This window comes from Peromyscus californicus, unplaced genomic scaffold (assembly GCF_007827085.1).
Source record: "Peromyscus californicus insignis strain IS unplaced genomic scaffold, ASM782708v3 Scaffold_24__1_contigs__length_46423439, whole genome shotgun sequence".
Taxonomy (NCBI): domain Eukaryota; kingdom Metazoa; phylum Chordata; class Mammalia; order Rodentia; family Cricetidae; genus Peromyscus; species Peromyscus californicus.
This window is the reverse complement of record NW_026294535.1, coordinates 6,707,189-6,730,750: the sequence shown is the minus strand read 5'-3', so window position 1 is coordinate 6,730,750 and position 23,562 is coordinate 6,707,189. Positions and strand designations below refer to the sequence as shown.

Here is a 23,562-nt window from a genome sequence, read left to right as displayed (position 1 = left end):
GATTAATTTACTCTTGGCAACCCATCCTAGATCCCAACTTCAGCATACTCATGTCACCAAACTGGATCCCTAAATACAACGAACTTTGTTTTTACATCACTTCCTAAGCGTAAGATAACAATTTTCAAATACGGTGGTGCAGCTGATTAACCTTTGGGTTCTCAATGTTTTTATCTCTGACAATTAGGAAAAGGATATACACATTCAAAGTGTAGAAACCAGGATGTAGACTTTCAATACTCTGCTAACAAAGTCTGTCATTTGTTCCTAGTCACCTTTTCTTTGGAGCCGAGCTGGTAAGTTCATGACACAATTCTTACAAGATGATCACAAACACTTGGGCACATGTACACACACATCTGGTATGCAACAAAGAACAACAAGAAAATATTTTTCAAGAAGTCTCCATAATTTTATTTATCAGAAAAGACAACTGAGACATTTTTAGATTTACAGTATATTTGATACAAAAATAAGGATTTCTCCAAAATATATACTAAAAATACAAAGTGTAGGATCAAAAATACAGAGGAAAATCATATTTCTGTCACCCAAAACAAGAGCTTGTGGTCTCCTCCAACTGCACACAGTGGGAGTGTTCTATGCCAGGAAAGACCAGATCCGACAGCTACAGAACCAGTGAGGATGGGCTGAAAATATGTGAAGAATTGAAGAAGCACAGTGAATTCTCAACTCAAAAAAGGGAAAACTACTGTCTATCTTTCTTCTTCTTCTTTTTTTTTTTTTTAAAGAAATGTGTTTTACATTTAATAACTGCTTGGTAAGTGCTGATAAAATAATTGTCATCATTGTAGTAAGAGATGTTACTCCTCCAACTATTATCCCCTGCGAGTCAGAGGAGAGATCTGAAGAGTGCACCAGATGTGGAAGGCGTTCAGACAGACTGCAGAGGCGCTCCTCCCTCTGCAAGCATGATACATGTGCAGAAAAGTAACTACAGAGCGGTGGACTCTTTGCCAGCTCCTAAACTACTTCTATAAGAAAGAAATGGGGCTAAGAAAGCTCAGTGGCTAAGAGCATTTTAGAGGATCCACGCTTCAATACCTAGCCCCCCATGCTGGCTGTTCACAACCATCCCTAACTCCAGTTCTAGGGGATCCAATGCCCCTTTCTGACCTCCACAGGCACCAGGCATGCAGGTGGTGCATATATACACATGCAGGCAAAACACTCAAAGTAAGAAATGTACTGAAAACTATGTAATAGAAGCATAATAATGATAAAATACAAATTATCTACTTACACCTGACTTGAATGAAAACCTAAGCCACCTATGAATAATGGGTACAGTCCAGAATCAAATATTTTTGCAGTCTATACAAACGAAGCAAACAAAATTGATATACTAAAATGAGAGATAAAACGCAGATGGAATAATAAAATTTTACATTAATTTTGAAGAAAAATAATCTGATGCTACTGGTGATCAAACATAAAAAAAAACCTTTCAGTTTAAGTAGATAGCAGACATACCTATTTTTAGTTACTAACTATAAATTTGGGAGCTATGGATAAGAAAGTCAAAAATCTTGTTTAAAAAACCCCAAAAAAAACAACTACCCACAAATGCCATGAAACATTTTCATATTACCTGAGAGTGTCCTAAATGATGAATTTGAAACTGACTTGCCATTTTGCCAGGATATCCAGTGGTTGCAAATAAGTTTTCACTGATTGCAGACCACCTAAGAAATAAGAAAGCATAACAATAAGCATTATCTTGCAGGCAATTTTAAGTTTTTCTAAAACAGGTTATATCTGTCTGTCTGTGCAAAAGCAGTAATTTCATAATTCTAAATGTGTTAATATGGCTTTCCATGTAGAGTTCCAGCTTATTCAGCTATGAATACTACCCTGTTCTGTATATTTCTTGAGTGCTCACTATGAGTCACAGGACTAAGTTCGAACATTATGCAAGGTTAACACAGTCTCTACAGATGGACACACAAGGCATCAGCCATGTAAAGAGATTCTAAAGATCAAAACAGTTGTGATCTGTCATGTGGGTACTGAGATCAAACCAAGATCCTCTGGAAGAACAGCCAGTGTTCTTAATGGCCGAGCCATCTCTGTAGCCCTACTCGTTGACATTTCTTTTAAATTCACGTGCTACCTTTGTGTTTAGGTCACCTGGGATGGCATAACCACTTCAACTGCTCAGGCCTTCAGGTATCTCAGGGGAAATTGCTGTATTCCCTGAGTCAGCAAACGCTAGTGTGGACATGACAGGTGACTAGGACTGCCGGTGTGGTGGAGAAGGCACAAGGAAAAGAATTCTTTGACAATAAATATCTATCTCAGACACTATTAACTGTCCAACAGCTCCTCTGTCCTTTGTCTATGCCAAGTGAATCTCAGCTCTGTTCCTTTAGTGTCCAACTCCAGGGGAATGAGATATAATTGACACAAGAAAGCCACAGCAATCCCCAACCAATATGGGAGTGCTCCGTTTTCTCCTGTGATCTTAGGCAGTGTGGCACCAGACTAAGCTATCTAGCCAGAGGAACACATCCAATATCTTCTATTAGTCTCCTTCCTAAAGACAGGGCATCTCACTGGGCCAGCAGCTCACGATGCCTTATAGGCTCACAGGCCACTGAGCCAGGATCCACCTGTCTCCACTTTCCCATGCTGGGGAGGTGCTGGAGATTGGAACCCAGGTCTCAATGCCTGCACAGCAAGTGCTTTTACCCACTGCACCATCTCCCTAGCATTGTCTGAGTTTTTTTTTTTTTTTGGTTTTTCGAGACAGGGTTTCTCTGTGTAGCTTTGCGCCTTTCCTGAAACTCGCTTTGGAGACCAGGCTGTCCTCAAACTCACAGAGATCCGCCTGGCTCTGCCTCCCGAGTGCTGGGATTAAAGGCGTGCGCCACCACCGCCCGGCTGTCTGAGTTTTTAATGATATGGAAGAGCTGCTAAATCACGCTGAGAAGGTGATTCTAACTCTTCTGAGAACTCCCTTCTTTAGCATTCTCAAAAACCATACATATTCATTGATTTAAAAACATATTTGCTCATATCTCTGAAATTTGGATTATTTGATAATCTATGGAATTTTAAAAATTTATTTTTATGTTCATTGGTGTTTTGACTGCATGCATGTCTGTATGAAGGTGTCAGAAGCCCTGGAACTGGAGTTACAGACAGGTGCAAGCTGCCATGTGGGTGTTGAGAACTGAACTTGGGTCCTCTGGAAGAGCAGTCAGTGCTCTTAACCGCTGAGCCATCTCTCCAGACCCTAATCTATGGAATTCTAATACTATGATGAATATATTTCATTCTTAATAATAATGGAGTCTCCATGATTTTATTAGGAATATTTCAGACTTGATTTTAAAAAAAGCAGCAAATTTCAAATGTCTCCCTGTTTTCAGTCTGGTTATTTGCTTTTTCTATTACTTAAGGCTGCTTAATGACTATATAATGGAATACAATGACAAAAACCAAGAAATATTAATTTAAGTGAAAAACAAAACAAAACTAAACTTCAGCATGTTAAAGATTCATACTAGTTGGCATGACCTTGTTTAAAATAGTGATATTTGTATGTAAACATGGGTCTATGTATATTTGTATTTATCAGCACAAACAAGGAGGAAGCATAATCTATCCCAACATTGGGGTAGTACTGGTAGACTGGCTACATGTTCTCTGTGAACGATAACAATTTTCTAAGTATTTGAAAAGTAGATTTCCTGTTTGCCTAAAGCCAGACTAAGCAACTACGTAGTAGGGAAAGCAAGATAACCCGTATGAAGCAACCAGACAAAGCAAATCAACCGCCAAACTCTACTGCAAGGGCTGGTGAATTATTCCGGTAGCGGCATACCACCAAATCAAGGATTCATACAACTCCAACAAAAACTGTAAATTACCTAAATAAGTGTGCTCGATCCATGTGAACAGGTCTGGTCTCTTGAGGATAACTATAAAACAAGAGTTTGCACTGTGTAAATTATGTGTTAGACTCAAGCAGATAAACTTAAATAGAAGTTTTAAAGGTGTTTTCTCTTTGAAGCCCAATACATTTAAGCTACAACAAAATTCCAAGTAAGCACTCAATTGGAAATAGAAAACAATGGCTATGACTTTGAACCACTCTAGGGCAACACAGGATTGGCATTTTTCTTTTTTTCTAACACTCCCAGAATTCTTGCCCTTCTACAGGAGAGACTGGCTTTCATTGTACAAGGAGGCCTGTATGTACAAGAATGACCCAATGGGTCATTTAACAACATATTTATGTAATGTAACAGATAGATATACTAAATAACTACCTGGACCGAGTGATATCCCAAATTATCCAATCATTTCCTGCAACAGCACCAACTTTGAAGGTGTTTTTCAAGCACCAGTGTGCTGACATTAAGGGTATCTGTTCCGACTGAAGAGATAAAATCGCCTGTTGGGCCATTAGATCATAAAACCGGATTGTTCCATTCTTCTCTGCAACCATCAGCTGTAATCCAGGGAGAAAGAAGGACACTCCATGTTATCTCATTAGCTAAATTTGAGAAAGAAGCAGAGGTTCAATGTCAAAAAATAAACACACACACAAATATACATACATACATACGTATATCACAAACAAGTCAAATGCTTAAGAATTGAGAGGTTATGTAAAAGCATTGTCAAAAAGAAACAAGAAAGGTCAGTTAAATTTTACGGTATCAGCTTTATCACTAGGAAGACCAGATTAACACTCTAGGGAAAGCTACCTTTAAGTTAGTTATGAAAGGCCATTATGTATCTTTGATAGGCGATTATATTACACATCTCCATACAATTTAGATTTTTCCATAGACAAATGGAAGGCAGCATGGAACAGCCAAAGAAGACAGACAGGTCTGGATAGAAAGGTGGCTGCTTCTTCCACTTAAAAGTGAATAACTGCTATGTGACTGGCAGTTCCCTTACTTGTAAGATGAACCAATGCTGGGTACCACTGTGTCCTGAAGTTTACTACCTTTGTCCTACCTCTATAATGTCCAAGAAACAAAACAAAACAAAACCAAAAACGCTGAAGTCGATACTAAAGGAAATAAGGCCAAGCCACAGAGAAGAACCACATGTCCATCTGCTAACCTGGCTCCTGCAAAGTCAGGTCCCAAGCTTATAAAGGTCTTTACAAAGTATCCACAGGAAAAAGCTAATCCTGGCAAAGATGGGAGCAACTGTCCAGAGCTTGCAGATGCCCAAACAGAAAAGGCGGATGATGCTGGAGGTACAAATGAAGCATGTGTACTGTTGGTAATTCTACTTCTGTTGGCTATAAAATTTGAAAAACATTTTAAAATCAAGTTTATAAAAATGCAATCTTCTCTTTTTAAAGCTATATCGCTAGCACACAGAACCTTTCACTGTTGTGGGGGAGAGAGCACGTGTTACTAACAGAATGTTCCCAAAGACTGAGGTACAGGAGAGAGAGCACCTCTCCCTGCTAGTTTTGACTTTTGAATCACAGGATGAAGGATTCCCTCACATGTATACACACGGTTACCTTAGTGAAATGCCTTGTGATGATGCAGGAAAACTCAAATTTACTTTTGTATCTTCCTCCCCCTCTACCATGAACATAGATTCAGTCGTCTTAAAGGCAGACACCTGATCTGACCTTTTACAATTGGCTTAGACAGCCCAGGAGATCTGGACTCCGCAGTGACTCACTGACATGCTGTTCCACCCTAGAACACTGGGTTTCTTTCTAGCATGTGCATTGCTTGTAAATCGACTGGTGGCTACACAATTTGAAAAGGACTCAGGTGGATCTTTAGATTGATATTTCTGCTACTTTCAATTGTCACCTTGACAGGGTGTAGAATCGCCTAGCAGACACACCTCAGAGTGATCATCCACCCAGATTAGGCTAGTTGAAGTGGGAGGATCCACCTTGACCTTGGGTGGCATCATTCCACGTGTTGGGGTCCTGGACTGCACTAAAAGAAGAAAGCGAACTGAGCGCTGGCATTTATCACACTCTGCTTACTGAATGCAGATGCAATGTGACCAGCAGCCTCTTGCTGTCAGGACTTCCCTAAATGATGAATATCCCCTTGAACAGTAAATCAAAAGAAATCCTTTCTTTCTCAAGGTACTCTGGCCAGGGTTTGTTGTAACAATGAAGAGAGCAACTAGTATACAACCTTAATGTGAAATGTCAATCCTCACTTGAACCTTCCCCATCCAGAACCTCAAGTGTAGACTTTATTCAATTTTATGGTATCTTTCTAATTCTGATAGTTCATATATGAAGGGACTTTCAAAATTGTTGTATACTGTTAATGAATGCACGTCTTGTTTGAAATATCATGATGGCTCATGAAATGCATCTTTAGTAAGCTACATACAAGCTGGCATGAAAAAAGTAGTTATAGGCTTGTTGTGCAAAGCATCTAGTAAATATTGAATTCTTAAATCAAGAAAGATTGGCTGTTACCACCTAAATATTTCCTTGTTCTAAGATTCCAATAATTTTAGATGTTTAATAAACTAATTTTATCAATATATGAAATATGTAATCAAATGCATATTTATACAATGAATCCCAATTTTATAAAAATTACAATATGGAAGTTGTTTCCTAGACCCATGAAAACATGTCATTAGGATATCATCTATAGTAGAAAAAATTGCTGCAACTATGTTAGACATGGTATTAACAGCTAATGTCCAAAGAACGTGCTTTATCTCCTCTGTGAAGCTCTTTCTTTCTGAGAACGTTCTTTGAATTTTGATTACAGAAAGGTTAAGCCACTCCTGGAAGTGTGAAGTAATAGTGTCAGAATGCAAAGAGTAGGAAGTGGCATCAGAAATCCTGAGTTCTAACATTTAGTGTCGTTGAGTGGCTTGGAGTTTGCTGTTGAATTATTTACAAAATGAGTAAACACAATTCACAATCAGAATGTAAGAAAAGTTGACATATATACATCTATCTACACACACACTCAACAGGACTAGTTTCAAGAAATAAGTGATCAACAATGTGAAAACTGTCTCCATTTAAGAACGAAGGAAAAACAATCCGCTAATGCATTGGAAATACCACTGGAAATTTGAGAGAATACTGGTAACTAATGAAACTCTGGAGGTAGACTAGGGATGAAATACAACTAAAGTTAAAAGAGGGCTGACTTGGATGACCTAGACATCCGGCATATATACACCTACATATGAAAGTTCAAATCTAGGATCTGCATCTGGGAGAAAATATGAACTTCAGTCCAACTTATTTACTGAACACAGGTTTCAACTTCCATTCTACTGCCCTGCAAACGTAGTGAGTTCCTTTCTCTCTGTAGCTGAACACTAAAGTCCAGCTGTGTACATACACCACATTTCCTTCATTCAACTGTTGATGGGCATTTAGGCTACTCCATTTGTTAGCTATTCTGAATAGCGTAGCAGTAATCAGTAGACATATTTATGAACATACACAACTAAAAAGAGGACCATGAGAAGTGAAGAAGCAGAGATATTAAGGGGAGGTAACAGAATACATGTGACGCGGAGGAACAATGGAGGTGTTGAAGGACAGGAAGGAGAGCAGGCTGGAAGGCAGGAAGACAATGGAAGGGAAGTGGGATACAGTGATCAACAAGAACAAACTATGTATGCCACAATGAAATACATAAATTTGTATTCTCATTTTAAGAAAGCTAGAAAAAAGGAAATATATCTAAACATCTAGAAATAAAACGTACAAAAGAGAAAGCTTAAAATTTAAAAAGAAGTTGGAATAATATAATTGTTAAGAGAAAAAGCTTTACCACTGCACATTTGCTGGATTTAATCAACACTATCCTTTTGTGCAAAATTGAGGATACAGCGATGAACTGAAAAAAACAGGAAGACATCAGAGGCCTATGAAAATGAGGTGCCAAGAATGAGCGTGGTACAGGAAATGCTGAAGGGTTAACTTTGAGATGAACGTGGTACTCAGGTTCTACGGAAAACACACTGGCAAATGAGAAAGGTTGTTGAGTGGTTCCTGTTTGCACCATGAGTTAAGGCTAAACAGCAGTAGTAAGAACTCAGTGTATCCTTAGTATTTGAGGAAGCTTTAATTTGAACAGCAACTGGGCGCCACTAATTCAGAACAAATGTGCCTTATGCCACTGTACATACACCACACTTGTTTATATATGGCTCATAAGCATGGACTTAACTTTTGTTTTTTGTTTTTTTAGACCACATACTGCTAACTAGATGGAGCACCAATTTTTAGGCTGTACTCTGCCAAAGGCCAGGAAAAGTATATTCTGTATATATGAATGATGGTTATAGAAAGCTAACAATATTAGAGAAACTATTCAAGTGGTGACTCTGTGTTAACTCCAATGCGTTTGTGCTCATCTGTGTCTGAAGTGGAGTCACTGGGTCTTTCCATACGGGGTATAGGGATCATCCTTGCATGTCCTTTAGGCTTGGTAAGGGAAAGCCAAGTTAGAGATAAAAACCTTAAACGTTTCCTCAGGGTGCCAGCACACACTCATTCCAGGAGAATGAAGAAGAAAGTGAGCCGTCTGTTTTCCTTCCAAGCTCCAAATCCTAATAAAAGAGTTTGATGTTAAATATTCTTGATATATCACTACCAAAACATATAAATGAAACTTTGACAAACATATTTAAAGCCATTAACTACAGATTATTACATGCATTTGTATTTGATAAACATCTCTGAGAAAATTAAAATACTGCTTTCGAAAAATGTCAAAGTAGCATAAAGAATTTAAGTTTTACCATGCTCAATTATGGAAACAGTCACATATTTTCTAATTCATCTAACATAGTAACATTAATTAATTATTTATGTATCCACTGCAAGCAAAATCAATGTTTCTAGGCCATTAATCAGGTTGCATGCCTACTTAAGGCATCTCAATGAACAATTATTCCCATTAAGGGCGCTTAAACACACACACACACACACACACACACACACACACACACACACACACACACACACATATTTATCAATCTCTACACAACAGCCTTTCCATATTCAAAATAACATACGAAGAAGCAAATATGAGGTGACATGAATTTAGTGCATAGCCATTCCATAGTGTTTATTCCTTCTACCTTTGGGCATGTCTCATCTCATACAAATTCTGATCCAGCTGACTTCTCTAATGTTTTCTCCCTAAAGCTGGCCATGCTTACCAGTTACCAGAGTAAGGCTAGGCAAAAGAAACAGGCACTTAGTTCTTTCTACCGCCTATCCATGAGCATCAGTTTACTCACAAATAGGTCTCTTCATCTCAGTGGCTTTTTTTTTTTTTTTTTGGTTTTTCGAGACAGGGTTTCTCTGTGTAGCTTTGCGCCTTTCCTGGAACTCACTTGGTAGTCCAGGCTGGCCTTGAACTCACCGAGATCCGCCTGGCTCTGCCTCCCGAGTGCTAGGATTAAAGGCGTGCGCCACCACCGCCCGGCTCTCAGTGGCTTTTTAATCTCAGAAATCTCAGGCATGGCACTGTCCCAGGAACTATGCTTTTTGGGAAGCTCATGAGTCTCACCCAGCCACTGTTACAGAGTGTTGAGTACTTCGCACGGCAGGAAAAGCAGTCCGATAACTGGGGTGGCAAAGTGCCTCAGCATTCTGGTCTTAAAGTGAGCACATTCAAAGCTAAGGGGTGCAACTCAGTGGAGAGTGTGCTAAGCATGCACAAGGCCCTGGATTCCATTCTTAACACCCCCTAATAACAACCAATAATCAAAAGCATTAATTAGGACCCCCCCTTGTAGGTTTTATAGTTCTACTTTCTTTAGGACACTAAAAGAGTTTTAAAAATATGGGAATGCAAAGTAGGCAAAGTTTATTTGTAAAAAGTATAAGATGTCAAATTTGAAATATCATAGTAACATAAACTAGCACACATTTTTTAATTAATTTTACATACCAACTACAGTTCCCCCTCCCTCCACTCCTCCAGCCCAACCTACCCCTCTTCACTCCTCAGAAAGGGTAAGGCCTCCTCCCATGGAGAGTCAACAGGGCCTGGCTCATTCAGCTGAGGCAGGACCAAGCACACATATGTTTCAGGATCACCTACTTGATTAAATATTAGAAGCAGATCTTTTCTTTTACCAAAAGACACTTTTCATTTATTTTAACTATATGAAGGAGATAGTTTTGGTTTAATTGAAAAAGCAAATCACTAAGAGTTTAAGCTTTTGTCCTTCAATATCTAGAATGGAGATTTGACATTAAGTCAACTAAATCTTTCTTCTTTATTGCCATTTCCACAGTAAAGTATTGGGCTAGCATATATTTTATCACTATTGGAATAGTAGAAATTTGTCTTCTCAATTCAATGAGTCTCAATAGAGGGTGGACTAAAACATCCATTCTCTTGATTTTATTTTAAAATGAATTTGAGTTTTGTTGGCTCTTATATAAATTGAGCAAATACATGCCAAAATATTTTTATGATGTTTTCCTCCTTCAAATAAAGAGGACAAAAGAGGTGAAAAATAGAGATAGTTATGAAAATAAGTCAATTAACTAAGTATATTGTGGTCTAATCAACCAAATTTTAGTCTAATTTCAGCAGTATTTTATCCTGATCAGAACCTGATGATCCTTAAAAAAAAAGAAAGCTAGCTCAAACATGAGGAGGGTCATATGGATCATATTTCACAGGACTAGGATACAATGATTTATGGTTTGTAATTATACACTGATTCAATAATTCCCAAATGTTACATAATCTCAGTACTAAGTATGCAAAATACAACAAATTGGACTAAAATAAGTTATCCTAACTAAATTAGCTGCAGATGGTACAATTTAGGTTGTTATGTCTTATTTCCCTTTTTGATAGAGTCCATAATTAAGTCCTCTGAAATCCTTTTGTGGAGCTCAATTCATCTGCTATCTTTACCAAATGGTTCATCTAGCAAATATATTAAGTCCACCCGATAATTTCATATTTCTTTCTTTTTTTTTTTTTAAAGTATATCATGCGCACAAATGGTACATGAATCCTAATCACACAAAACACAGAATACACTAAAGAGAACAGCAGCAAAATCTGGAGCATTCCCACAGCACCACACATCACCCACGCTCTTTTCTAGCTGTGTTCCTTACTCTCTGACAAAGGATAAAAAAGGCTCTAGTATGACTTCTAATGAGGTAGCTTATTTTTAAATAGCATAAAAATAAAGCCACATAGTATGTGCTTTTTTGTTTTGGCTTCTTTTACTCACCTTCCTGTTCTGTGAAAATGTCTAACACAATTGCATGCTGTTATAATCTCTCCATTCCTTTCAGAACTCTCAGTTCAGTACACCACACCAGATACTCTGATGGTTCACAAGTTCTTACCAAAAATGTCACTGTAACTCTTCTGTACACATCCAACCATAGTGAGTACAGACCTCCATATAACACTCTCCCAGCCCCCTCTGCATCACACAGCTTCTCCCCCAATCCCTACTGTCTGCCCAGTACATACCTAGGCATGGCACTGGTGGATCAGGTTTACAAACGCATTTAACTCTGGCAAGACAGACATCTGCCAAACAGTTTTCCAAGTTAGCTATACTACATTTTGTTCTTCTCTCACACAAATTTCCTTATAATTACTTCCTTAAAAAGATAAAACTTTCATCTTACGTCCTAGTAAAAAAACATCACTTGTCTGAATGTCAAAAGCTGCAGTTTTCCAGATGATCTAATTTTGTAAGACTGACTTCATTTTTTTATTTAATTGTGTGTGTGGTGACCGCAGAAGCCAGAAGCATCAGCTTTCTCTAAAGCTAGAGTTCTAGGTGGTTTTGAGCATCCTGAAGTGGGCGCTAAGAACCAAAGCTGTTTTCTACAAGAACTGTCCTCTACAAGGGCAGCATGTCCTCTTAACCATCCAGCCGTCTCTCCAGGCCTAAGACAGAGAGTTCTTCCATCATTGTCCTTTCCCTCTGCATCTGATGTCACTTCCCCGATCTATGCATGGATCTATGTAGACAAAACGGAAAACGTCTTGATCCTGGTGGTTTGTTTGTTTGTTTGCTTGTCAATTTGACACAAGCTAGAATTATCTGGGAAGAGAAGCCTCAGCTGGGGAAATGCCTCCATCTAGACTGACATAGGCACGTTCATGGGACGTGTTCTTGATGAATGACTGATGTGGGTGGGCCCACCTACAATCTACTCTGAGTCGTGTAAGAAAGCAGGCTGAGCAATTCACGGAGAGTAAGGCAGTAAGCACCATTCCTTCAAGGCTTCTGCTTTTGTTCTTGACTCCAGGTTCCTGCCCTGAGTTTCCTAATGACGGAGTATGACCCGAGAGTTCAAGCTTTTCTTCCCAAGTTGCTTTTGGCCATGGTGTTCTACCATGGCAACAGAAACCCCGACGCAGATAGTAGAGGCATTAATATGCAGCAGATTCCTTATGATGATTCTTCCTATTTCCCTCCATGAAATCATAAGAGGAAGCTATTTCCTAATGTTCTCTCATGTGCAATCGTTGTATGTTACCAAGATGGATTGTGAGTGTTCTGCCTACAAAGCACTGTTTGTATGTGACTTAAACCTTTTTGCTTCTTAGTTTAATTACTTAATTCTATAAACTGACAATATGAAAATGAAAGCTATTTTAATGAAGTGATGTTGATGGCAACTAATTAATATTAAAAAATCTAAATTAGGTATATGAGACAAGCAAGCACAAAGAAAATCATCCAATAGTGATGCATTTTGAACTGACTTTAAAAACATACTATTTATACTGTAGGTATTTTATTTTATTATGGTAGTTGCTTATAAAACCAGAGGAGAGAGGCATATGTATGGAGGGAGAGAGAACATGATGAAGTCCACATAAGAGCAAGAATGGTCCAATGGTAGTCAATGGACTAATAACCTAAGGAAGGGCTTTGCCCTAGTATCAAATGACTCTTCATTCATGTGTTAGGAATTAAAATGAGTGGCAGGTATGATTTTAAGATGCCCAGCTTTCTGCTTTTCTAAAATCCACTGGTATAGTCCATCCCAGATAGGAGGGCTTTCCACAAGAAGACATTGAAATCTGGAAACCCAGGTCTTAATAGTTCCAAATTTACTTGTCAACAATGTGTTCCTAGTATTTTTCAAAAAAACTGGTCCGCTAGAGAATGAGAAAAGCTTTAGCCAGGAGTAGGGTCTCCCTGTCTCTGTGACAGAACACTTGTTTACCATGTCTAAGGTCAGACACCCAGCACCTCAAAGGGCAAACAAACAAACAAAACAGCATTCTCAGTACACAAATAACCAAACTCATGGAAAGAAACAGGCAGTTTATAAAAGTACGTGTAAATGCTGTTAGGTTAAATTACTGGGGACAAAAAGCCAAAGTTGTATGAAATGGACAGGTGCATATATATGAATGTTTGCAATTAAATTTCAGAGGTAAAGGTTTTAAGGTCCTTATCAAGAAGCTAATCTCCAATGAACCAAAGGGCACTAGAGAAGTGGATGATACAGCACCATTTTCAAAGAGAGAGAAAACAACAGTTTTCACCCAATTTGAACTATAACAAAGAATATCCTTTTCCAACACCATCCTGTAAACAGAAGTTAGATTTAGCTGTAACATGGAGGATCAAAGGTTAACTGGGTCTGAGTTTATGAGTTATAATTGCTTTAGTTTTTCTAGTGTTTTGCTGAAATCATCGCCACATTTTAGGCTGTTTTTCAACAGAATGTTAAATCCTTACCATATGGTATTAAAATGTAACTGTCATACAATTAATTAATTAAAAGATCCCACAACTTGTGTATTGGCATACCATAGATATTTTCGAGGATCTTTTCAGTTGACAATTGGTGGTAGATATTCTGATGGAGAACTCTAGAGAAATTTTCTGTATAACACACTGTTCTTTTCATTTGTTTATTCTCTATTTCAGTTGGCAGCTCATTGTCTGCTAGAAAGTATGTCACAGAAGGACATTTCTGCTAGCACATGTTTTTAAACAACAGACAAAAGAAGGGATGGATGACATTAAGTGGCACATCTGTATCCATTAAAGCCAAAACACAAACCACAGTGTTTCTAAAGACATGAGTAGATCACATGAATCGGTGTGCTGATTAATTAAATAGAAAAGAACAAAAGTAACAGGGCAGAGATGCAGTTGTATGGACGAGAAGGCACTTTCATAATGTCCCTGTGTGCAAGAATGGGACCTCCTGTGTTGACAAGAAATACATTTTTCGTTGATTGTTGTGATAGCAAAATGAAGATTTCCCTTCTTACGTATCAATCGCCACGTAACTCATGTTAGATGATTAGAGAAAGCAGGTGTACGTCTTTACTGAAGACACAGTAAGAAAGGAGAGCGAGACAAAAGGACTGAGTGTTACCATATCTGGTTTGAGGGCAAAGTTCAGAGGTGGGACTCTTCTAATAGAAACCCCAGCTCTAGGAACTCAATTATCAAATCTTGAAGACAGGCTTTGTCAGTTACAGTGGTGTGCAACTTTGCTAGTTAATGGCTCGGACTAGAAAAGTCTGACAGCTATGTAAAGCCTTCAAAGTAGAGACAACTCAATGGTATAATTTGAAGCAAAAGTTTTTTCCAAGGGTATGTCAGTATGTCAGATTTTCAAACATACTCTGAACTTAACATTAGAATTGATTTTTATCTTTTTTAAATACTGAAGTTTACTAAGCAAGTAGTATCAAAAGTTTTAATATATTTGCAATATTAATGATGAAAGAAATGGATTGCTAGCCACAGAATAAGAATTAAAAGATTAAAAATGAGAATTGCCTATGCTTCTATTTTATCTTTCATTAGCATTAATTCATTCACTGAATTAATAGATATGCAAATGTGATCTAGCTTGTATTTATTTCCTGAATTATTTAACTATAACATAATTATGAACATACACTGTCCTGATTTCGCTCTATGCTGGGAATTAGTTAGGCACTGTCCATGTGGTCTTCAATATTGATTATTCTTAAAGAACTGTTACATTGGCCTATCTTCAGAAGGCTCAGTTTCCCCTTTGCTACTTCCATCAAGGGCCATCTTAAAATACTGCACATATTTTATGGTTCCAACTGAAGAGAGGGAAGGGAGAAACTCCATTTTAATAATGGGTCCTAAGAGACTTTCAAATGTATGTAAACAGATCGACTATGGCAAAAGGTTGCTAGTGTGTGGTACACAGAGAAATGGGATCTCCTTCTTCTCTTGTACCAGTCCTTTGAAAGACTCTAACACTGGGTCAGTGAACATCTTAGGTCACTCTTTAGTATTCCTAACCAGTTGTTTGGTCATACTACAAAGACAAACAACAAAAGAGAGGGGCTGGAGACGCCCAGGTTAAGAGTACACACTGCTCCTGCAGAGAACCCAAAATCAGTTCCAGCACCCACATCAGGTGGCTCACAACACCTTGTAATTCCCATTCCCGGGATCTAAAGCCATTTCCTTGACTCTGCAGGCACTGCACTCACATACGCAAATCCCCCACCCCACAAATACAGAACATTAAAAATAATAACATTTTTAAATGAGTCTTATCTCTTAAAGAAAAAGTTATATCCTATCCATTCTTAGCCAGAACATGAGATCTTTAATATTTCATATTTTATAGAGAAAGTGAATGGTATATTACATGCCTCATATGCATTAGTCTTACTAAGAATCTCCTGGTTTGTAGAAGTCAATTTTTCCTTCATTATAAATTTTATCCAATGTTTTTAAAGGCTAAGGGGTAGGGAGAGAAAAAGGTTCTTTTTGACATCTTTTGCAATTATAGTGAGCACCGAATCTATTCCTTTTGTAGCCCCTTAAGTACTAAGTAAGTGTTGTCTATACTAACGCGTTTAATCAATAGTTGTTGATCCGACTTGTTCTTACAGAATGACACTGATTCTAATAGTCAAGAACATATGTGATCTGGCACTGACTACGAATGGGATGTTCTGCATTAATGAACTTTTAATAGGCTTCACCCATTGACCACTTAAACACAGGCTGGAGAGATGGTTCTCCAGTTAAGAGCACTTGCTGTTCTTACATAGGATTAGAGTTTTGTTCTCGGCACTCAGATTGGGCTGTTCAGTCACCTGTAACTTAATTCCCAGAGAATCTGACATCTTCTACAGCCCTCCGTTGGTATTCACTCATATGTGGAAATACACTTACACATAAGTAAAAAAACTTTAAAAAAATTTTAAAGACACAACAATGAAAAACAGTTAAACTTGTGGCTGGAGAGATGGCTTGGCCACTAAGAGCACTCACTACAGAGGTCTAGCACAGTCCAGCAACATGAGGCACTCAGGTACAATGAGGTCTATTTTTCTTCTTCTTCTTCTCTTTGTTGAGAAAGGGTCTTGGTATGTAGTCTTGGCTGCTCTGCTAATCAAATAGCCCTTGAAGGTTTCAAATTCAATCTCCCAAATGACCAATATAGGTGTGTGCCACCATACCTGGATTATATATTTTTTGGCATAGTTCTGCAAAATTCAATTTATTTAAAAGACTTAATCTAAATTCGTTTGTTTTGTCTTTTAAAAATGTCTTTTCTTCCATAAGATGGTGGTAATAGAGTGTGAGAGAGCTCTAAATTTTTTATACTTGATAAAAATTTGTGAATTCTCATAATATTGGGAGAATTTAACTAGTTTGCAAAAAAACCAACCAAATGAACAAAAACAAGACAAATCAAACCAAACCAACAAACAAAACCACTCTCTAGGTCTAATAAGAAAAACACAAGTGTTATATGAAAGGAGAGAAGGTTGGCACACCCTTGATAAGGATGGAGGCCATTGGGAAGCATGTGCTTAAGGCACTGCCACCTCCTTTGTGACAACTAGCCACTGTTTAGAACCACTCTCAGTAACAGGAGACAAAGGTCCAGCTGGACATCTCTTGCCACTAAATGAAACCTCCAGTGTCAGGAATAGGCGACATTTAATTGAATTGTTGGCCAAACAGGCCCATGGAAACCAGCAAATCATCCAGGATACTGCCAGGGTTACTGGTTGCTCTCTACAAACTGATGGTAAGGTCCTATTGCTGAAGACAACACCTCCACAGCTCACCATGTAGGTGTTGACATGGAGAAGTCAGGTTGGTGCCTACAGAGAGCCATCACTGTTACTAATATTCATAGTACTGTAAGGAACTGCATATTATCGGAGAAAGACAAACACTAATCCAACTACAAACTTTTCGATCCACAATGGTGATCTGCCTTCAAGACATGCTGGTGCAACAGTGGAACACAAGATGTGTGAACAATTGATCACCATCTAATGGATGTAAGGACCATTCCATGAGAAGGAACCCACGCCTATATTGCTCAGGTAGCCTAGAATCCAGACTAGACAGTCCATGTACCTAGGGACTACTGTTCTGCCCAAGGGACACCACAATAGAATGACTCCTAATGACATTCTGCTCTACTCAGAGATCAGCGTTTTGTTCAGCCATCAACAGAGAAGCTTCCTCCTGCAGCAGATGGAAACAAATACAGAGACCCACAGCCAGATAATATGCAGAGGGTGAGAGACCTTGAACACACAGTCCTAAATGGGATGTCCCCATCAAAATGTCTCTCCTAAGGGCTCAGGGAACTCTGTGGAATAAGAGGTGGAAAGACTGTACAGGGATGGAAGACACCAAGGGAAAAAAGCCTCTGGATACAACAGGACCGACACACATACGGACAGAGACTGTGGCACCATGCACAAGGCCTGATGGGGTTCCAGAATTGAGGGGGGGAGTGAACACAACCCCCTACCCCTAAACCAAAAAATTTTCTCCAGCTGATTAGTCACAAAGGAATAATTTTCTCCAAGGTTCAAAGGAGTCTCACTATGTATACAAACCACAATTAAGGGCAGGTCCCAGGCACAACAGCAAATGCCAGCACAAATGAACTCAATGGGTTTTTTCCTCATCACACTTTATTTAGACATTTTCTCTCTCTCTGTTTATATATTTTAATGTATGTTTTATTTTAGATATATTATTAATACACATAAAACAATATTCTTATTTATATATTATACACAACATATAAACATATATTAAATAAAATAATGTATTAATATATTAACTATAATTATAAAATATAATTAATATAGTTTAATATGTATTTTGGTTTACCTTGCAGGCCTTTTGCATACATATTAAGGTTTCTGGTTTTGTTTTTATGGGATTCCTGTGTGTGCCAATGTGTATGTCTGTGTCTATATGTTTCTGTGGTTTTGCTTTGGCTCTTTATTTTGTTTCCTGTTCCTTTTTGTCCTATTTGTTTTTATTTTCTCTTATTTTATTCGTATTGTTATTTAAATGTCTGTCTGTTTTATAGTGAGAGAGCATGAGAAAGGGTGTGAATTTGGGTGGGTGGGTGGGTGGGATCTGGGAGGAGTTGGGGGAAGGAGAAACCCTTATCAAAATATATTGTGTCTCTCTCTATTTTTTTTTCAATAAAAAAAGGAAAAACAAACACATGAATAAAACCTAACCAAACCAAACCGAATAGGAAAAAAAAATCCCCAGAGAAACCAATCACAGACTACCGAGTATGCCTAGCTGCCATCTGCTAGTCACAAGTTTCTCCTTGGCTGGCAAAGACATTGATTTCTTCTCCTTTCAAGTTTCATTATCCTAAATGCTTTTGATCAGAAAAATCATGTTTTATAGAACTTAATTATCAAATTTTACTTCTCCTTTCCTATTATTTTAAATGACCTGTTTACTATTTAGGCCTCTATACAAACGGGCTAGTAAACACTCGGGGCTCTAGGTTCTACGGCTACAAACCTTTCATGTCCCTCACAAGGAGACTTTAGCAGGTGGTAAATGGACACAACAGCCTGTAGCTGCAACTCTACCTTTAAGACTGGAAGTTATATGAAGACAGAATATTTAAGAGGTAGCTAGTGGCTTACTTTCAGTGTGCAGTACTACATACTTCGTAGTGGTGTAGACCCGTGTGCATTAACAAACAGGGAGGGCTCTGAAAGCGTGTCACCAAGCAGAGCACACTCAGTGAACTTTTGTTCGGAGTATTGTTAGAGCAAATGAAGCAAGTGACACTTTCCTGACTCCCTCATTTTACTCGGTAGTCCTTAGCTCATTTCTACCTTTACCGTTGTTCTTCATTTTAATGATTTTTGATAGTCTACAGATTTGAGCACTATCACAAAGTTATACATATCCCATTCATTCTAAACAGGGAAAGGAGGCCATGGGGGACACACATCATATTGAAGTGTATCCACTGAGAACTTTATACAGACTTTAGGATTTGTAAAAATACTAAAGTTTCCCTCTTTAGGCAACACGTGAGATTCACAGTTCATTAGTAAACACTAACCTAATGAGCCTACTGAGCTTGTCTAATATTGGAGACTTTGAGCCAGTGGTATACATAGGCTTATAAATACGCAAATCCAAAAGAAGAGGGCAAGAGGAAGTCAGGAACCAGCAAGGGGAGTGCCCAATAACTGTATGAAAACTTAATTCATTGGTTCTGGAATATTTGTGCCATGTCTATAATTTAGACACAGATTTCTTTCATTGATGATATTTCATGGAGCCTATACCGACTACAATTTCCTAATTTTTAAAGTGTTTATTAAAATAAAATGACAATTCACAAATGTGGCTGGAACACAAGCAACATACCTGCAAGTGTGGTCATCACTTACACTTGCAATTTCATGGCCTTCCTTGGGATGGAACACCAAGTCATTAATGAAATCTGAATGACCCTCCAAAACCTGGAAGAGAGAGATCAGTAAGGAAGCATGGGCACAATCTACAACATCCCTATCGAATAGTTTCATTCTGTAATTCTTTCCTTTTTTTTCTTTTTTTTAAGGTTTTTTTGAGACAGGGTTTCTTTGTATAGTCCTGACTGTCCTGGAATTTTGTAGATGAGGCTGGCCTTGAACTCACAGAGATCCACCGGCTTCTGCCTCCCGAGTGCTGGGATTAAAGGTGTGCAGCACCACCGCCCAGAATACTTTTCTATAAATACATTTTAAGAAATCTGCCCTTTTAAAAGTATGATTTATCTAGCCACTTTCCTGGAAGGTTATCTTGGAAAGACGTCAACCATTCACCAGTCTTTCTTCTCTAGTATGCATTTCTTACAGACACACACTATTCTTTCAACTGCATCTGTCCTCATAGCACCTCCATCTCAGTCATTATAGAAAGCTCAAATAAAAACCCAAGGTGGGCTTCCGGAGATAGTCTTTCTAGGTTTTCATCACGTATCTGTTGCTTTCACATTTACAACCACCTAACAAATATATATAAATATATATATAAATCACGTTCTCCTCTAACGTTTGCAATCATTTGGTCAATGTGAGTGACAGCACTGGAGACAGCTAATATTCAAGCCCATAGCCTCAGTCAACACAAAATTCCTCTTCTGGCCCTTAAAGGAACAAATGGGAACTTGCAATGGTCAGTATTATTCGCGTGAGAAAACATGACACAATTTCAACTCAACGTGAGGGCAGCTACTTACTATTAATAGAATATATATATACACATATATATATCATTTATGTATAAAGTATTGTTCTTTGTTCTAAAGGTCTTATATGAATTAGCTCACTCAGTACTCACGATCCAGAGGCAGATACTGTACTCGCTGAAGGTAGGACTGAGCTTTGAATGCAAGGAATGTGACTTTTGCATCTATTTCTCTCTCTCTCTCTCTTGAATTGGCTTCAAACCTGGTCATTTTATTTATTTATTTATTTGTATTTTATGTGCATTAGTATTTTGCCTACATGTATGTCTATGTGAGGGTGCTAGATCCCTTGGAACTGGAGTTACAGACAGCTGTGAGCCGCCAGAAGAGCAGTCAGTGCTCTTAACTGCTGAGACATCTCTCCAGCCCTGCATCGGTTTTCTTTTTTCTTTTTTCTTTAAAATTTATTTATTTATTATGTATACAGTGTTCTGTTTGCATGTATCTCTGCAGGCCAGAAGAGGGAGTCAGATCTCATTACAGATGGTTGTGAGCCACCATGTGGGTGCTGGGAATTGAACTCAGGACCTCTGGAAGAACAGCCAGTGTTCTTAACTTCTGAGCCATCTCTCTAGCCCCTCTTTTTTTTTTTAACTTTCTTTTTACTTATTCTTTGTGTCTTTCACATCATGCCTCCCGATCCTAACTATCTCCGTCCCAAAATAAAACAAAATAAAATTTAAGAGGGAAAAAAGAAAAAAAAAAAGGGAAAATCTAGTCATGGAAGCTGAAGTGTGACTGAGTGAGTCAGACAGTAAACCCTGTTATCCATGTATTTTTAACATGAGGCATTCATTGTAAGGTCTGGTCCGAGGCCCCTGGCCCTTGCTGCACCATCAACGCTGGGCCCTCACAGGACTCTGCCTGCACACCCCCTTGCTGTCCTGTGTTGTCGCATCTGTTTTCTTAAGGAGGTCTGCATTTACTTTTCTAAAAATCTACTTCAAACTTTTCCACCTTTATTGAGGTCCATTAAAATACTTATATATTTAAGGGTACATACACACCGTAAAATGATTATAGCCACAGAGCTAATCTACCCATTGTCAGTTTTTAGTTCACCTGCTTCACTTTTCTTATGTGTACTGTGAGAACATCCAGGACCTACTCCCTCGGCCAATTTTAAGAATACGGTCCATTATCTTTCATGTTTGTAATCATCAATGCGGATATCATGCTCATACCCCTTCACCGGCACTCTGCAATCCTGCCTAGGCTACTCTGCACTCAGTACTTGTCCCTGAAGTCCTAGTTCACTTCATCGTCACTACACCTAGCTGTAAACTCGCCTCTTACGTGTTGTTCCTAGCATCTCTAAGTGTTACATTTACCAACTAGCTTCTTCTCACAACCTAGTTACTAGGGTGTGTAACATAGAAACTGAAACCTAAACTACAGACTGTAAAGAGATGGTGATGATCATCGCCAGCTTGACTGGATCTTGAACTAACTAAGACCCAGGCCTTTGGACTGAAGGGAGAAGACCTTCCTCGGAGTGGCTGGCACCAGACCGAAAATGGTCCCAGGAGAAGCAGTGTTGCTGGTCAGCCGCCTTCACTTCCTGCTGCTGTGTCCAGCCTGCTGCTGTTGCTGCTGTCCCTACTCTTTGCTGACATCGGAGTGCCCATGTGACCTCACTGAGAAACTTCCAGGCCTTCAAGACCACATTGACTGAACAACAGGGTTCCCAGCCTCTTCAGCATGCAGACTGCCACGATTAGATGACCCAGCTCCTATTAGTAATGCCAGAAAATCAAATAAATCCACTTTTATAAATTATTTTCATTCTACTGCTTCTGTTCCTCTAAAGAATTCTTGACCAATTCAATGGCCATTAAAAGGTCATGTTAAATCATAATAAGTACAATTTAATAAGCAAAGAAAATGAACATGCTTTAACATATCAATTTATTATACTTGTCAATATACCTTATATTCATTTTTATCTTGAAGATCTGAAGTAAATAATCTAATCTTCATATCAGCAGCTGAAGTACAAAATCTGAAGAGAAAAAACAAAGCCATTTTTAGCCTTTGTAAATTAAAGTCCTCCCCCATGCCACCTTTGCCTCAAGTCATCAAATCTTGTCATAACTCATAATGCTCTTGGGATTGGTGGTGGTGGTGGTGGGGTTACTGCAGTTTGCATTAAAAAATATTATAGCCATTAAAGAAGGTAGGAGACAAATCCAATGTTTTATTCTGGAACACATAAATGCTAGTACATTCTGGATTTGTGTCTTCAACTATAAACACAGGATTTCGTAGTAAGTTGGCATGGCATACTCTGCATTCTCTACCTTTCTCTGAATTTTTGCTACTTTCGGAGTTTCCCAATCATCCTTTAAGAAGAACAGAAAACCTCAGAGAACTGAAATAAGATGAGAAATCTGCTCTCTACTACTAAGAAAGAAAAACAAGCAGAGATTAAAAGTGCAGCAAGTCAGGAAGAGAGCAACCAACCAACCAACCAACCAACCAACAACACACCGCATTACCAACCAACCAACAACATACCGCATTACCAACCAGAACTTCTTTCTAAATATAAACTAAGACTCACAGCGAGAGAGTCTAAGTCATACCTCAGCCTTTTACAGAGCCCACTATGTGGTCACAAAGAAAACTCTATTGATTTCAGAATACTCTTAAAAATAAAGCAAAAAATAGATCATAGGACTGTAATCATATCCAATTATATATAAATCAGGGATATCCAACTTCTTGGCTTCTTTTAGCTCTACTGGATGAAGAACTGTCTTGAGAAAGACATTAAATATATACACATTAGCAAAAAGCTAATGGGTGAACAAGCCTGTGTATAACTTTTATGATATCTGCTGCCACTGATAAGCAAGAAGTCTTCACATAATAATCTAATTCTGAAGCCCCTGCTTGGAGAGTCTTAAAACCATCAAGCAGGCCCAAGTTTGTCACCACTCATGAAGAAGATGGACATATCTAAGTAACACAACATCATTTTCTTTTTTTATTATGAAAGTAAAAGGGCAACAGTAAATAAATGGACC

At 38.4% G+C, this 23,562-nt stretch overlaps 1 protein-coding gene and 1 pseudogene across 4 annotated transcripts in view; one reads left to right on the top strand and one right to left on the bottom strand.

Moving 5' to 3' along the window:
* Positions 1 to 390: 390 nt before the first annotated feature.
* The window catches only part of Nup37 (nucleoporin 37), a 34,276-nt gene continuing 11,104 nt past the window's right edge, over positions 391 to 23,562 (bottom strand). For all 4 annotated transcript variants that reach the window (XM_052753035.1, XM_052753036.1, XM_052753038.1 and 1 more), the window contains exons 4-10: positions 22,463 to 22,535; positions 19,669 to 19,763; positions 8,478 to 8,568; positions 4,299 to 4,480; positions 3,897 to 3,947; positions 1,613 to 1,706; positions 391 to 650 (exon numbers count right to left, since the gene is read on the bottom strand). In XM_052753035.1, the coding sequence (XP_052608995.1) occupies positions 537 to 650; positions 1,613 to 1,706; positions 3,897 to 3,947; positions 4,299 to 4,480; positions 8,478 to 8,568; positions 19,669 to 19,763; positions 22,463 to 22,535 (700 nt within the window). In that variant the 3' untranslated portion in view covers positions 391 to 536. The remainder of the gene's footprint in view (positions 651 to 1,612; positions 1,707 to 3,896; positions 3,948 to 4,298; positions 4,481 to 8,477; positions 8,569 to 19,668; positions 19,764 to 22,462; positions 22,536 to 23,562) is intronic.
* On the top strand, positions 16,744 to 16,855 carry LOC128120148 (uncharacterized; annotated as a pseudogene).